Raw genomic sequence first — 13,866 nt, 5'->3', positions numbered from 1 at the left:
GAGAGCAGAAACATACAGCTGGGAGGCAGAGCAGCGAGATGGTATGGGCCAGGTGCTTTGCTCGCCTCCCTGATGCTGGAGGTTTGGTCATGGCATTCAAGGCCTTTCATGAGCCCTGAGAAGAGAAAGAACAGCCCTAGGCACTTGGGCTTAAGAGGTCCTGGCGGGGCAACTGCCCTCCATAACCAGGAACCTCAGAGGCCAAGGCACAGAAGACCCTCTGCCTCCTCCGTGGGCCTAACAGGAGGCAGTTTTTCTCCCCATCCATCCTGCCACCCAGCAAGCCCACCTACTCACCCAGCACACCCTCTGTTACCTGTGTCCCCTTTGCTTCCTTTCAGGCCCACGGCTCCTGGACTCCCGGGGCTCCCTGGACATCCTGGACAACAAACACCACAGAGGGAATAAGGGCTGGACTAGGCTTTTCACACATCACTCCCTGTGCCCGCCATGGGACCCAGGACCTCACCTGTTAGCCCAGGGGACCCAGCACTGCCAGGCTTGCCGTTAGCACCTGGGTGTCCCACTGCACCAGGAGGGCTTGGAACACCCTGCAGTCCAGGTTGTCCTGAAAGGAAAGTAGTGACTGCCAGGCTGTGGTGGTTGGCAGAGGGCCTGGCTACCCCCACCCCTGGTGCTTCTCTTCTCAGCAGTGAGACATGTACCTCTTAACACCTTACAGTCCTCTTGGCAGCTTTAATGCCTCTCTTTAGAAGCCATGAGCTAGCCCTCTTAGTAGGAGGAAAATTATTCTCAGCAACTTACTAATCTTTTCCATCTGCAAGGTCTGGGACTTATGGACTTACTAGGAGCTCTGGGTGTGACTGTCTAACTCCACGCCATGGGTGGCAAAGTGGGGTGAAGTCTAGAGAGAAACATCAGCGAGGCCTGCCCCCCGCTGGCTGCTCTGTTCCTCTTAGCCAGGGCCAGGTTTTAAAGAAATCCCAGGTGCTCTGGGTGAACACTACAATGAAGCAAAAGATGGTGGAGTCAGGTCCCCAACTTCACTCTGCCAGGAACAGTGGTAGCTGGGATGCCGCCCAGATTCCTGTAGCTCTTACTTTGATCTCCTTTAGCTCCAGGAAAACCAGCCAAACCTAAGATGAAAAAGAACTTTTAGGAATTTGTTTTCCCTTTGGCTCAGCCAGCCAGAAAAAAAAAGGAAATACCTAGACGTCAGTGGATGTGACCACACGCCCTCTTACCTGGTGGACCTGGCCTCCCGGAGTCACCTTTACTCCCCTGGGCTCCAGGAGGCCCCATGACCCCTGTGTCTCCTTTCATGCCCCTGTCCCCTTTGCTTCCTGAAAAACCAAAAAGTCTCAGCCAGGTGTGAGAGGAACTCCGATCAGGCCACCACGTCTTCCTCTGACACTCCCATTCCACTGAAATCCCAAACCCTAAACTCCTTGAGCTCCTACTTGGTGCCCATGAGTGGGAGATATGACCGCTGACCTCAAGGAGCGCACCACTTTGCCCCAGAGCCAAAAAAGAAACTCATGAAAATTTGGTGAGGTGACTTGGTATGGCTGACAGTCAACAGAAAGCCCTCGTCCCCTTGGGAGGGACAATAGCCCAGGCCCAACCAGCACTGTCTGGCTTGTTTTAGTGTCTGCATTTTGGCAATTATTTGAATTCACTTCAAAAATTGAAACCTGAGTATTCCAAAAAGCAGATCCCAAATGCTGAGAATAGTAACTTGGAGGCATCAATAGAGAGAAAAACACTGCAGCAGCTCATGTTCCTGCCAGCACTTCAGACATGGGCTTTCCTGGTACCCAAGATTTCAAATTTTCCACTTATCATCAGAATTCAGAGCTCATCCTAGCCTGTCCCCTTCTGAGTCCTCTGGTTCCCTCCTCTCTTGCTGGTGCCTGGTGCATATCAGTTGACAGAGGCTCCTCACTGCAGTAGGGCTCTGCGACTCCTTTGGTTTAGGGGTGGACTGCCTGGACCTTGCCAGCCACGCAATGCAGGGTACTACCGGTAGGCTGCCGAAGTCCCACCATCAGCTGGGTGTCCGTGCTCAACTCCACTCCTCTGGGGGTGGGGAGAGTGGGGCAAAGGTCTAAAGAGGAATGTCTCACCTTAACACAACCTTTTAAGCTTTCAAAAAGGCTTATTGGGAGGCAATTTTGTTAAAAGGCATTTATTGCTCCATTCTATGATTTTGATAATTCTGAAGCTGGGGAGGACTCAGCCGTGACACCAACCTTCTCTCCAGTGACTGAGAAAAGGGGAGAGAGAGCTCTGAAGAGGTTAGGAAGAAGGGAGAGCCCTGGGTCTTGGCATTGAGTGCTGTCAATTCACAAGCTGTGAGGCTCATGAATCAGACCCCTTGAGATGGCTGAATACTTGAAGTGTGGCTGCTCCTTGAGGAAGACAAAGCAATCCTAAAGAACTTGGTTATGGCTGAGCCATCCTATAACAGCTGGAGGTGCAAAAAGCTGAGAAGGCTGTTCTTGGCCATTCAGAGTGCCCACTCTGGAGAAGGGGCCAATGGCACCTGTTAGAAGGCACTGAGAGTTTCCCTGGAGGAATCTGTTGGTGCCTTTTTTTTGCTGTGGGCCAGGACCATCAAGTTACAGCATTGCTGGGCCACACGAGGTTTCTTCAGAATGGTCTGGGCCTGCATCTGTGTCGCTATAACTTCCACTCCCCAGCAAAGGGGATGGCTTTGGGAGGAGGGCAGTATCACCTCAGTCAGAGGACCACACTCTGGCTCTAGCCAAGGAAGCACAGCTGCCTCTGACTTCAGAACTTTCCAACTGTAGCTAAGTAGTAGAGTGAGGAAAATAGGCTTATCCCCTGGGACTTCAAGTTGGTGGCTTATTTGTCTACTAGCAGGAAGACAATAGGTAAAATCTCAGCACTACTGAGGTCAGGTCTCCCTTGGTTTGCACAGCCCAGCCGCTGGCAGTGGACTGAGCAAGCCATGGGTAAGAGAGATCTCATGATCTTGGGAGAGGAGATTTCGGAAGAGAAGGGGTGGGTCAGAGTCCTGATTTTTGAAGAACTCAAACTGCTGCCTTTCCCTTCACCGACCACAGCGTTTCCAGGCCTGAGTCTGGGTGTGGATTCTATGCTTGCCTTTGTGACAGTGTGGTTGGGAAGCGGCATAACTCAGACTCAGTGGGCAAAGACCTGGCTGTGGCCCCTTCTCTGGGGCTGGTGGGACCACCTTGAGAAAGTCTGGGTCTCCCTTTCCCATCTATAGAGAGAACTGTGTTGTTCCAGCTTTGGAAGGATCCTCAGCCACTCTCCCTCAGACTTGCCCCAAAGCCCCACCTCTCCCCCACTGCCACTTCCCCTCCCTCCCTGTGCCTTGGAGTGTGAGGGCCCCACTCCCGATGCCATACCGGCCCCCAGGGGTGTCTCTGCTCCCCTCTGATGGCCCGCCTTCGCCTTCCTCCTCGTCCTCCTCACTGCTTTCCACCTCCTCGCTGGACGATGAGTAGTCCATGGCCTTCTTGGGAGGCCGAGGGGCCTTGTCCAGGGTCCGCTCTTTCAGCAACACGAAGTCCTGCAGGGAGGAGTCACGTGAGGGGCAGGGAGAAGGTGGGCCTGGGTGGAGGTAGACAAAGGGTGCCGGGACACCCCAGCAGGGTGACAGGAGGGGCTCCCACAAGCAGGCTCATCTCACTAACCTCACCAATTGCTCGCTTATAGCTCTGGGAGGGGCCGCAGGGGAAGAAAGAGCCAGGAGAGAGGTTAGGAGAGAGGTTAGAAAAGGTTAGTACCATGAGAAGCACCAGTCCCTCCATCCCCACAGCCCTTCTCAGTAGATCAGCGGAGACCCCACCCCTGACACCCAGCTCCCTGGGGCTAAGCCCCAAACCAGGATGAGGCAGGCCATGCTGCCACCAGGCGACCCACTGTGGGCCGGCCTGGCTGTGGGCGGTGGTCATCGGGCTTGGCTTTATTCTCAGGGGAGAGCACTGGGGAGCTGTCCACTTTGGAGGAGGCTGGACAGCAGGGTGGAAGAAGGAGGTCACTGATGCCTGGACAAGGGATGGCCTCAAGCCCACACCTGGGCTGACCCCTTGGCCCTGAGCCCCAGAATTCAGCCCCAAGTTCCATACCCACGCAGGTCCTCCCTGTCCCTGTGGGTGTCCCAGTCCAAAGCTACCAAAGGCAGGGTCCATCCTGATAAGCCTCCAGGCCCAGAGCAGGCTGCCCAGCCCTGGCTCACATACCTCCCTCGCGGTTCTGCTCCAGTGAGCCAGCCTGGGGGAGGTGCCCGTGAGAGGCTGGAAGGGTGCTGTCCGAGCGTTCCCAGCCAGGGTCTCTCCTCCTGAGGTCGGGGTTACTGTTGTGGGGACAGAGTCAGGCTCAGGGAGGCAGGGTGCTCCCCTCTCTGGGGTGTGAGCTGCACTGAAGAGGGAGCCATCGCCAGGGAAGCAGGTGGCAGAAGTGAGAGGGGGGAGTGAGTCGGGGGACAACTCTATTACCCAGAGGCATTGGGCGGGCCAGGGGGCTGAGCAGGGGGCCCTGGAGGCTTTGGGGTGCCCCGCTCTGCCCGCCTTTGCAGATAGATTTGCCAGGCAGAGTTGCTGTGAGGTCTGTGAAAGGAGCACAGGGGTGCCGAGGGGGTGGAGGGGGGGCTGAGGTGATGGGGCTGGGGCTTGCCCACCCCTAGGTGGGTAGGCTGGTAAAGTCCCTGTGCCCCCCTACTCCCTAGGCTGCCCTCAGACCTCACCCAGGCATTGCCCTACCCAGGCATTACCTGGCATGGACTGCCTGGGCTGGCCGGGACCCTCTGGCCCCACTGGTGTTAAGGGCAGTGGCGATAGATGAGGTCCTCTGAGGCACCTGTGGAGACAAGTCCACGTGCTGTGAGCTGGCGCTGCGATGGGCCCCTCACAGACGTTTAAGCCTCACCTCTGAGAGATGAGCTCCCCCACTTTGATGGATGAGAAAACTGAGGTTCAGGGGAGTTAGTGAATCCGTCCAGGGTTATGAAGCTGGGAGATGGTGGAGCTGATGTTCTAACTCGCAAAGTCTGCCCCTTAGCACCCCTGAAACAACCTGGGCATTTCTCCGTTCCCACGCTCCCCACGGGGATAGATGCCACCCCTCCACGTTGCCTCCTCAGCTGGATGGCTGACCCCGGCAGGGCAGCGCCCTAGCTTTCTCTCGCTTCCCGCCCTGCACTCTTCCTCCATGTGGCCCGCCCCTTCACTGCCCTCCTTCTCCTCATGACTAGTTCTCTGCTTTTCCCTGGGCCCGCAGGGCTGTCCTTGCCTTGGGTGGGGCCTCGTTATCTGGGCGGACCCAGGCTGGGGGGTTCGGGCTGGGGCCACGTCCTTCAGAGGTGGGGTCTGCATTCTGGCCGTTGACAGCTCCTCAGGCACTGGGCGTGGCAGTGGGTGCGGGGATGGCAGGATCGGGGTCATGGGAGGCTAGGAAGGCAACCAGGTTTCGGGTGGGCTGGTCCTGCAGGGACTGGGATCGGGGTACAGGTGCTCCATATGGCTTCAGTGGGACCCGGTGTGCCACCAGGCTCTGCAGGGACAGACCAGGGAGGGTGGGCTGCCTGCTCCATGGCACGTCCCCACCTGCGAATCGGGGTCTGGGGTGGGAAGGGACTTTAGTTGCCCCTTCCTCCATTGAAGGACAAGGGGTTCCTTGAGCCTGAAGACAGCTAAGTCAGGACAGACACAGGCAGCAAGAAGCAGGTGAGTGTCTCTGTCCACAAAGCCTGTGCTCTGTAATCCTGGCTCAGGGCTGAGCAGGTGTAGGGGTGTGTGTGTGTCTGTGTGTGTGTACCTGTGCTCTGAGCAAAGCTCCTAATGTGTCTGCATTAAGACAGGAGTGGGGAGAGACTCACCTTGTGCGGTCCCTCCTGGGGCTCCGCTGGCCTCTGCATAGGAGGAGTCTGGGAAAGGGGTCCTGGGAGCCTGGGGGAGGCCTGGGGGAGGCCTGGGGGATGGGGGCTCAGGCCCCGTGCTGCCTGGCTTGCTCTTGGCCAAGGGAGAGTTCTGCTGCTTGTTCATCCTTGTTCTCTCTTCTACCTGTGATGTAAAGGGATGTCAAGCAGGCCAGCTCTTGCCGCCCTGTTCTCAAAACTGAGGGTCCCACCTGCCCTAACCACTTCCGCCCTATGCTCTGTGCTGTGTGCTCCTTTCCCCTGCTCTGTGCTGTGTGCTCCTTTCCCCTCTCTGTGCTGTGTGCTCCTTTCCCCTGCTCGGTGCCTGCTACTGTGAACAACTACTTGTTGTGGCTCTCCAGGCCTCAGGCAGTGGGACTGCAGTCTCAGGAGGCAAAGGAGGCAGTGAGTACCTCTCGGGCCCAGGCTGGTTTGTCAGCGGGATTCATGCCCCGACCATAATGGTACAGGGGCTTCCTGTCCCCAGGCAGGAGCTGCTGCTGCTGTTTCTGAAGCTGCTGCTGCTGTTGCTGCTGCTGCAGGGACTTGAGGTAGGCATGCTCCTGCTGCAGCTGCCTCTGGAGACGCTCTGACTGCCGCTGCTCCTCCAGCTGCTTCCGCTTGTATTCCTGGGCCCAAGGGTAGGGAGACAGGGCTCAGCAGGGTGTGGCCCTGGGAGTTAGAGCAGGCATGCGCTCTCTTTTCTCCAACTGCCTAGAGAGGAGATGTATTCCCTTGATGTCCTGGGTGAATCCCTTCCCTTGAAGTGTTCCCATCCCGTTCCAGCAAAGAAGCTCTGAAAAGCATCTTCCCAGAGGACGCTGAGGGACCCGTTACCAGCAGCAGGGCTTGTTGCTGGAGCAGCTGTTGCTGAAGGATCTCGAGCTGTTGCTGCTCCTCCTCTAGCCTGTGACGAATATATTCCTGGGGGGCGGGGTGTGGGGTGGCGGGCAGAGGGCAGGGAAGGAGGAAGAGGCAGAGGAGGGCAGCAGCAGCGAGTTGGAGGAGGAAGGGATCTGCAGGAGGAGGATGAGGGGGTGCAGGGGAAGAGTAAGAGAGAGGTAGGGGAGGGGATGGCATGAGCGCCAGGGGGGCCGTGCGGCACAGATGGGGTAGAAGAGGGCACAGGGAATGAGGGGGGATGAGGAAGCGGCCGGGGAGAGTCAGGGATGGGGTAAAGAGATGGGAATGAGGCAGGGAAGGAGGAGGGAGGGGGCCAGGGTTGGGGTTGAAGGGTGGGAGAAAATGGAGAGAAAGAGTGAAGCTAGAAAAGACAGGAGGAACCTGGGGGTAGGGGAGAGAAGGGGGAAGGGCACGGGGAGCTGGGGCGGCAGGCAGCAGGAGCGGGAGAGGGGGAGGGCAGGGATGTGGGTGCGGCGCTCTACCTGCTCGCGCTCGGCCTGCCGCCACTCCTCCTCCCGCCACAGAGCCTGCGTGTCCTCCAGCTGCCGCTGCTGCTCCTTCTCCTGCAGCTTCCGCTGCTCCCGCTCCCGCCGCTGTTGCTGTGGGGAGAGCCAGGTGGTCTTAAGAACCATACCGGACATCGTGTCAGCACTGCCCCTCCATGGACAGGGAGCGGAGCTCTCCTTGCTCACCACGGAGGGTGGTGAGAGAGACCGGCTTCTGCTTGTTTCTGCAACTATACCCATCCCCACCTGAGGGCTCGCGGGGCTGGGCTCGGGTGAACAGCCGGTAGCTGTGATGAGAGAGGTTGTGAGACTGACTGCTGCCTGTGGGGTGGGCTTAGCTAGACAACACCTTCCACTCCCCACACCCCACCAAACAACAAACAAAAGCCGAACTCAAAACAAGCCTCCCCGGCACTCCTAGCCTAAAATCCACCTTTACCTGAAGTCCATATAGAGTGGGTCGTAGTGATAGCCTTTGGCCACAAGAGGGCACCAGGTGCCCGTGCACAGAAAGCACAGAAACGAAGGACCTGGCCCACTCCTTGACAAGCGCCGATGCCCAGGTGGTACTTGACTTTCACGGTATTTCTGTGGTGGCCTCCACAAAGTCTACCACCACCCCCACCACCACCAACAAAAGCACAAGCCCTGAGGGGCCCTTACACTTGAGGGAACTTGTGCCTACTTCTGCAATGAAGTTGCCAGCACGCCTTCTCCAGGCAACACCTTGTTAGATAGGACTTTGTGGCTGGGTGCGGTGGCTCACGCCTGTAATCCCAGCACTTTGGGAGGCCAAGGCAGGTGGATCACCTGAGGTCGGGAGTTCGAGACCAGCCTGAGCAACATGCAGATACCCCGTCTCTACTGAAAAAATACAAAATTAGCCGGGCGTGGTGGCGCATTCCTGTCATCCCAGCTCCTCAGGAGGCTGAGGCAGGAGAATCACTTAAACCCGGGAGACGGAGATTTTGCAGTGAGCCTAGAGCACACCATTGTACTCGCCAGCCTGGGCAACAAGAGCAAAACTCCATCTCAAACAAACAAAAAAAGATAGGACTTTGCTACTATGCTATCTGAACGCTATATTTATTTTATTTTTTTTATTTTTTTGAGACGGAGTTTTGCTCTGTTCCCCAGGCTGGAGTGCAGTGGCGCGATCTCGGCTCACTACAACATCCACCTCCCAGGTTCAAGCGATTCTCCTGCCTCAGCCTCCTGAGTAGCTGGAACTACAGGCGCGTGCACCACCACGCCCGGCTAATTTTTTGTATTTTTAGTAGAGATGGGGTTTCACCATATTAGACAGGCTGGTCTCGAACTCCTGACCTCACGATCTGCCCCACCCCCACCCCCCTCGGCCTCCTAGGCGTGAGCCACCACGCCTGGCCTATATTTTCAAAACTGCACAAGGCTCTTCTGTAGCAGGTTTTCTTGCAAGTTATTTTTTGTTCAACAATGAGAGGACCTGCTTTGGGGGTAGCAGGTGGACAGTGTGGGTGCTGGGGGTTATTGCTTATTATTATTATTATTAGAGACGGAGTCTTGCTCTGTCACCCAGGCTGGAGTGCAGTGGTGTGATCTCTGCTCACTGCAGCCTCCGCCTCCCGGGTTCAAGCAATTCTCCTGCCTCAGCCTCCAGAGTAGCTGGGATTACAGGCATGTGCCACCACGCCTGGCTAATTTTTGTACTATTGGTAGAGATGGGGTTTCACCATGTTGGCCAGGCTGGTCTCAAACTCCTGACCTCAGGTGATCTACCCACCTCAGCCTCCCAAAGTGATGGGATTACATTTTTTTTTTAAGTCCAGCTCATCATGAAATTTGAAACCATGTAACTGTTTCAACAGAAATGCCATTCATTTAAGGCATTTTAAAACCTGCTCTCCGAGGCCCTAACGGACCCAGGGCCAGGTCAGCAGGAGGCCACGCCAGGCCTGCGCCCTTCAGAGACAGCCCACCTCCTCCACCCAGCGCCACTTCTCCTGCTCCTCTATGCGCCGCTGCCGCTGGTGCAGCAGGTGTTTGATGTGTGCCTCGGGGTCTCGCTGCTGCTGCTGCTATTTTAAAGCCTCTGAGTTGCTCTTATTTTCCTGCTGGAGCCGGAGAAATTCCTGGCGTAGAGTCGACTCTCCAGGCACGTTCATGATGGAGCTGGGCAGGGGTGGCACAAAGAAGCGCTGGGGTCACAACCCTGTTGGTTCCCACTCTCAACCCCATGGGCCCGCCTGAGTGGGTGCTTTAACTGGATCAAGGCCTCTGCCTCTGGCCATTCCCAGGTGGCCAGGAGACTTACCGTCCCCTTCTGCCCGGTCTTCAGTGCTGTCCTCCTTTCCTGTTACTGCTGCGCCCCACATTCACCCCGGAATTGCTCTCTCCCCAGCTCTTGTTCAGTCATTCGTTCCACTTCTTAGCACTCAGGAATTTGGTTTCTAGGAGTCTCTACCTCTCTGTGCCCACCACCCCCAGGCCGAGAGTCCCCAAAGCCAAGCACCACTGTAGACCCCCCACTCAGTGATGACCCCCCCCAACCCCCACTCCGCCTGCCAGGCCTACCTGGGCTCTCCTTCCTCTCCATGGCCGTCATCTTCCTCCTCGCTGCCGCTGTGCTCATATTCTGTCTCCTCTGCAGGGGGAGACCACTGCAGTTAACTCACCCAGTGCCCCAGAGCCAGGGAAACCTCGCGTGGGGAGAACCAGAAGGTCTGTCTGGGTGGGCAAGCATGAGGGGCCCCACCCACTTCCTGGGGGCAATGGGAGGACAGTGGGTCTCAGGTGTGGGCCTGGACAGGGACCAGGACTGGGTCCCAGGGCAGGTGAGGTGTGACAGAGCCTGTGCCTGTGCTCGCACACACGTTATTAGCATGGAGTTTTTGTAAGGATGTGAAAGGCCGGTCCTCCTTTGGAAGGCTGACTCACATTGGGAGGGAAAGGAGGGAAAACCCTTCGGGGGTTGCAAGTTTGAGAACCATCTCCTTGGACAGGGAGAGCTGGGGCCAAGGAGGGGAGCAGGAAGGGGAGCCAGGAGCGAGCAGGGCTGGCAGAGAGGAGCCAGGCTGGACTGTCCCCTAGTACCTGCCCCCTCCAGCCTGCCCACTGACCTTTCTCACCCCGCTTCTTCCGGGATCGGTCAATGTGGTTCTTAAGCCGTGTGCGGACCTGCCGCTCCGTGGGCTGGTCCCGGATGAAGGGAAACTTCAGTAGCTGCTCCGTGGGTGGGCGGCTCAGGTAAGTCTCGATGAGACATGTGTCAATGAAGTCAATGAACTTCTCAGACCTGGAAACAGTGGTGGCTCACACTGGGAGGGTCCCCTCAGAAGGGATGGGTGCAAGAGGAAGAGGGTGGATCACTCATCTACAAGCCACCTTGACATCCCTCCTGTCTTCATATCCCAACACCAGTCACCGCCCTCTGCCCCCCAAAATCTCTTCTCTGGTGAGATCCAAGCCTGAGCACAGAGGGCATGAAGGTGGGGATGGCCCTGTCCAGGGACCTTCCTTCCCAGAGCCCACACTCTCAGAGACCTACCACTTCTTGGACTTGAGCCTGGGCGGAGGGTTCCAAGGAATGAGGAAGAGGGCTCGCATGGGGTTCATGTCACACAGAGCTGGACACAGAAGAGATGCCCTCAGTCCCTTTCACTGCACTGGGAGCTACAGGACTAGCTTCCTCGGAGCTACAGGACCACCTCCTCCCTACAGCCGCTCTCTGGGCCCTTCCCTTCCCTCCCCTCCTACTCCCGGCAGACTCAGAACTTATGGGGGGCTCCCTCTGCCATCTCGATGGCTGTGATTCCTAGAGACCAAATGTCACTCTATAGACGGGAGAGAAGGAACAAGTGAATATTCCTGACAACTCTGCCGTGCAACCTCTCTTCACCCACCATCCTGGCCTCTCAGGAGCCTTCCTGGGCCACACCCCTTCCTGCAGCAGTGCCCTCCAACCCATCCCATCTTCCCACCCACACTTGCCTTGCCATAAGATGTTCCCCAGCCCCTCACTGCTAACATCATCCGACCTTCCTCTGTTCCCCAGCCTGCTCAGGCCCCACGGTCCCCATATTGCTTCCTGCCCTTGGCAGCCCCCATGCTCCCAACTTTCCACTCCATACCCTGTAATCGTAGGTGGCATCAGGGTTCTCATCACAGGCGATGACGTCTAGAGCCATCCAGTAGGGAGTCCCAGTGAAAGTGTTCCGGCTGCCCACGGTGCGGTCCAGCTGAGCACTCACCCCAAAATCCACTGTGAAGACACAGAGGGAGGGGTCAGCATGGGGAGTCACCTCTGCTTCCTTGCCTCACATCCCTGCATGCACACACAGGACTCGCCTGAGCCAGCTGTGGTCCTGGCCCGACCCAGACACCCCAGCACCCTCCTTTACCCCAACAACACCCTGAAGAACCCGATTCCATCTTCCTGCATCTTAGAGAAAACCCAGGTGAAAGGATCACGGACATTAGCCCAGGCAGGAGGGTCGTCAGATCCCATCTCCCCAGAGCAAACTGCAGAGCACCTGGTCCGTAACAGGTGACAGGTGAAGAGCTTCCCGAGGGATTTTCAGCAGGAGGCAGGGCATTCCAGGGGGACAGGGGAAAGGGGAGGGAGTGAGCCTCCCCAGTAGGGAGGGAGTTGGGCCTGAGCCACCAGAGGGGAAAAGGGGGCCCCTCATTCTCTGTTCTGGAGGTGAAAGGGCCCCATCAGCCTCAGAAGGAGCCAGCGCACCTAGCTTGACCGCAGCATTCTCTGTCAGCAGCACATTCTGCCCCTTGATGTCTCGACGGATCACCTCGTGGGCATGGAGATGCGCCCGACCCTGGGACAGGAGAGCAGGGAAAATTAGCCATGCTGTTGGACGGGGTGGGAAAGAGTAAGTGGGGAGTGAGTTGAGGGGACAAGGAGCAATCAGTCTGGACAGGGCTGGGCTGAAGGAGCAGATCCTCTCCACCAGGAGCCCAAGCAAGCTGAGCTGTCCTGGAGAGCTTCCTCAGAGAGGTGGCTGCAGGTGAATTCCCAGCAGTTGCAGGGTTACAGGTGGAGAAGCGGCAGAGCTTGGAAACAGAGGAGCTTGTCTCATCCAACAGCCTGAGACTTCTCAAGGTGGGGACCCTGCTTCCACATCCCACCCGCATCAGGCCTGCTGCTCCCTAAAGAGGGCAGTGATGTCTCCTCCCAGTGCAGGGAGGATCTTTGCTCATGGAGAAGCTCCAGCCAGGGTAGCAGAGGAGGAGAAGACAAGGGGAGGGGCCTTGAACTCACCCTGAGGATCTCCCTGCAGATGTAGGCGATACAGTTCTCCTTCAGGGCGTTGCCTTTCGTGTTCTTTACCAGGTCAGTCACTGAACCAGCACCACAGAACCCCATCACCAGCTAGGATCCCAGGAAGGTACCGAAAGGAAAAGTATGAGTCAGACAAGCCCCTCCTCCCCTGTCCTGATCCCCCTCTAAACTCCTGGAGGAGGACCAGAGACCCTGGGGCTAGAACTGGTATGAGCTAGACAGCAAGGGCCGCAGAAGCCTCGCAAAGGCCACAGGATCTCCTGAAGTCAAGAGAGAGAGGGAAAAACGCTGGGTGCGGTGGCTCATGCCTGTAATCCCAGCACTTTGGGAGGCTGAGGCAGGCGGATCACCTGAGGTCAGGAGTTTAAGACCAGCCTGGCCAACACGGTGAGCAAGACTCTGTCTCAAAAAAAGGAAAAAAAATAAAAAAAGAGCGAGAAAGAGAGAGAGGGGGGAGAAGGAATACAGATGGAAAAGAACTGGCAGGGTGGGGCTGGGTTTAGGGTAGGAGTCCAAGGAATCCCTGAAACTGTAGACAAAATGATGCAGGTATATGCATTTTCCTTGAGGAAGGGTCTAGTACTTTCATCAGAGTCTCACTGGGATTCCAAACCCTAAAGCAGTTAAGAACTACTGCTTCACAGCTGGGCACGGTGGCTCACGCCTGTAATCCCAACACTTTGGGAGGCCGAGGCGGGTGGATCATGAGGTCAGGAGTTCAAGACCATCCTGGCTAACACGGTGAAACCCCGTCTCTACTAAAAAAAAAAACAAAACAAAATTAGCCGGGCGTGGTGGCAGGCGCCTGTAGTCCCAGCTACTTGGGAGGCTGAAGCAGGAGGATGGCATGAACCCAGGAGGCGGAGCTTGCAGTGAGCTGAGATTGCGCCACTGAACTCCAGCCTGGGTGGCAGAGTGAGACTCTGTCTCAAAAACAAAAACAAGAACAAAAGACTACTGCTTTGGGCCAGGCGCAGTGGCTCATGCCTGTAATCCTAGCACTTTGGGAGGCCGAGGGAGGCGGATCACGAGGTCAGGAGTTTGAGACCATCCTGGCTAACATGGTGAAACCCCATCTCTACTAAAAATACAAAAAATTAGCCTGGCGTGGTGGTGAGCGCCTGTAATCCCAGCTACTCAGGATGCTGAGGCAGAAGAATCACTTGAACACGGGAGGCAGAAGTTGCAGTGAGCCGAGATCATGCCACTGCACTCCAGCCTGTGCGACAGAGCGAGACGCTGTCTCTGAAAAAAAAAGAACTTCTGTTTTGGATCAGGGGCTGGCCCAAGGCCTGCTTCTGTGTGGTCAGCAA

The 13,866-nt window shown here is 56.9% G+C and overlaps 1 protein-coding gene across 1 annotated transcript in view; it reads right to left on the bottom strand.

The window, feature by feature from the left end:
* Positions 1 to 13,866, bottom strand: part of LOC129017490 (misshapen-like kinase 1) — a 56,034-nt gene that overhangs the window by 17,934 nt on the left and 24,234 nt on the right. The window contains 21 exon segments of the mRNA XM_063657020.1: positions 317 to 379; positions 470 to 568; positions 807 to 964; positions 3,360 to 3,523; positions 3,877 to 3,965; positions 4,197 to 4,309; positions 4,452 to 4,562; positions 4,727 to 4,812; positions 5,245 to 5,505; positions 5,831 to 5,929; positions 5,931 to 6,014; positions 6,283 to 6,498; positions 7,255 to 7,371; positions 9,237 to 9,429; positions 9,832 to 9,901; positions 10,386 to 10,552; positions 10,805 to 10,883; positions 11,036 to 11,090; positions 11,388 to 11,518; positions 11,999 to 12,089; positions 12,533 to 12,643. Coding sequence (XP_063513090.1) covers positions 934 to 964; positions 3,360 to 3,523; positions 3,877 to 3,965; positions 4,197 to 4,309; positions 4,452 to 4,562; positions 4,727 to 4,812; positions 5,245 to 5,505; positions 5,831 to 5,929; positions 5,931 to 6,014; positions 6,283 to 6,498; positions 7,255 to 7,371; positions 9,237 to 9,429; positions 9,832 to 9,901; positions 10,386 to 10,552; positions 10,805 to 10,883; positions 11,036 to 11,090; positions 11,388 to 11,518; positions 11,999 to 12,089; positions 12,533 to 12,643 — 2,268 coding nt within the window. The 3' untranslated portion in view covers positions 317 to 379; positions 470 to 568; positions 807 to 933.

The sequence above is a fragment of the Pongo pygmaeus genome, chromosome 19, assembly GCF_028885625.2.
Source record: "Pongo pygmaeus isolate AG05252 chromosome 19, NHGRI_mPonPyg2-v2.0_pri, whole genome shotgun sequence".
Classification (NCBI taxonomy): domain Eukaryota; kingdom Metazoa; phylum Chordata; class Mammalia; order Primates; family Hominidae; genus Pongo; species Pongo pygmaeus.
The sequence above is the reverse complement of the archived record's forward strand: the minus strand, read 5'-3'. Positions and strand labels throughout refer to the sequence as shown.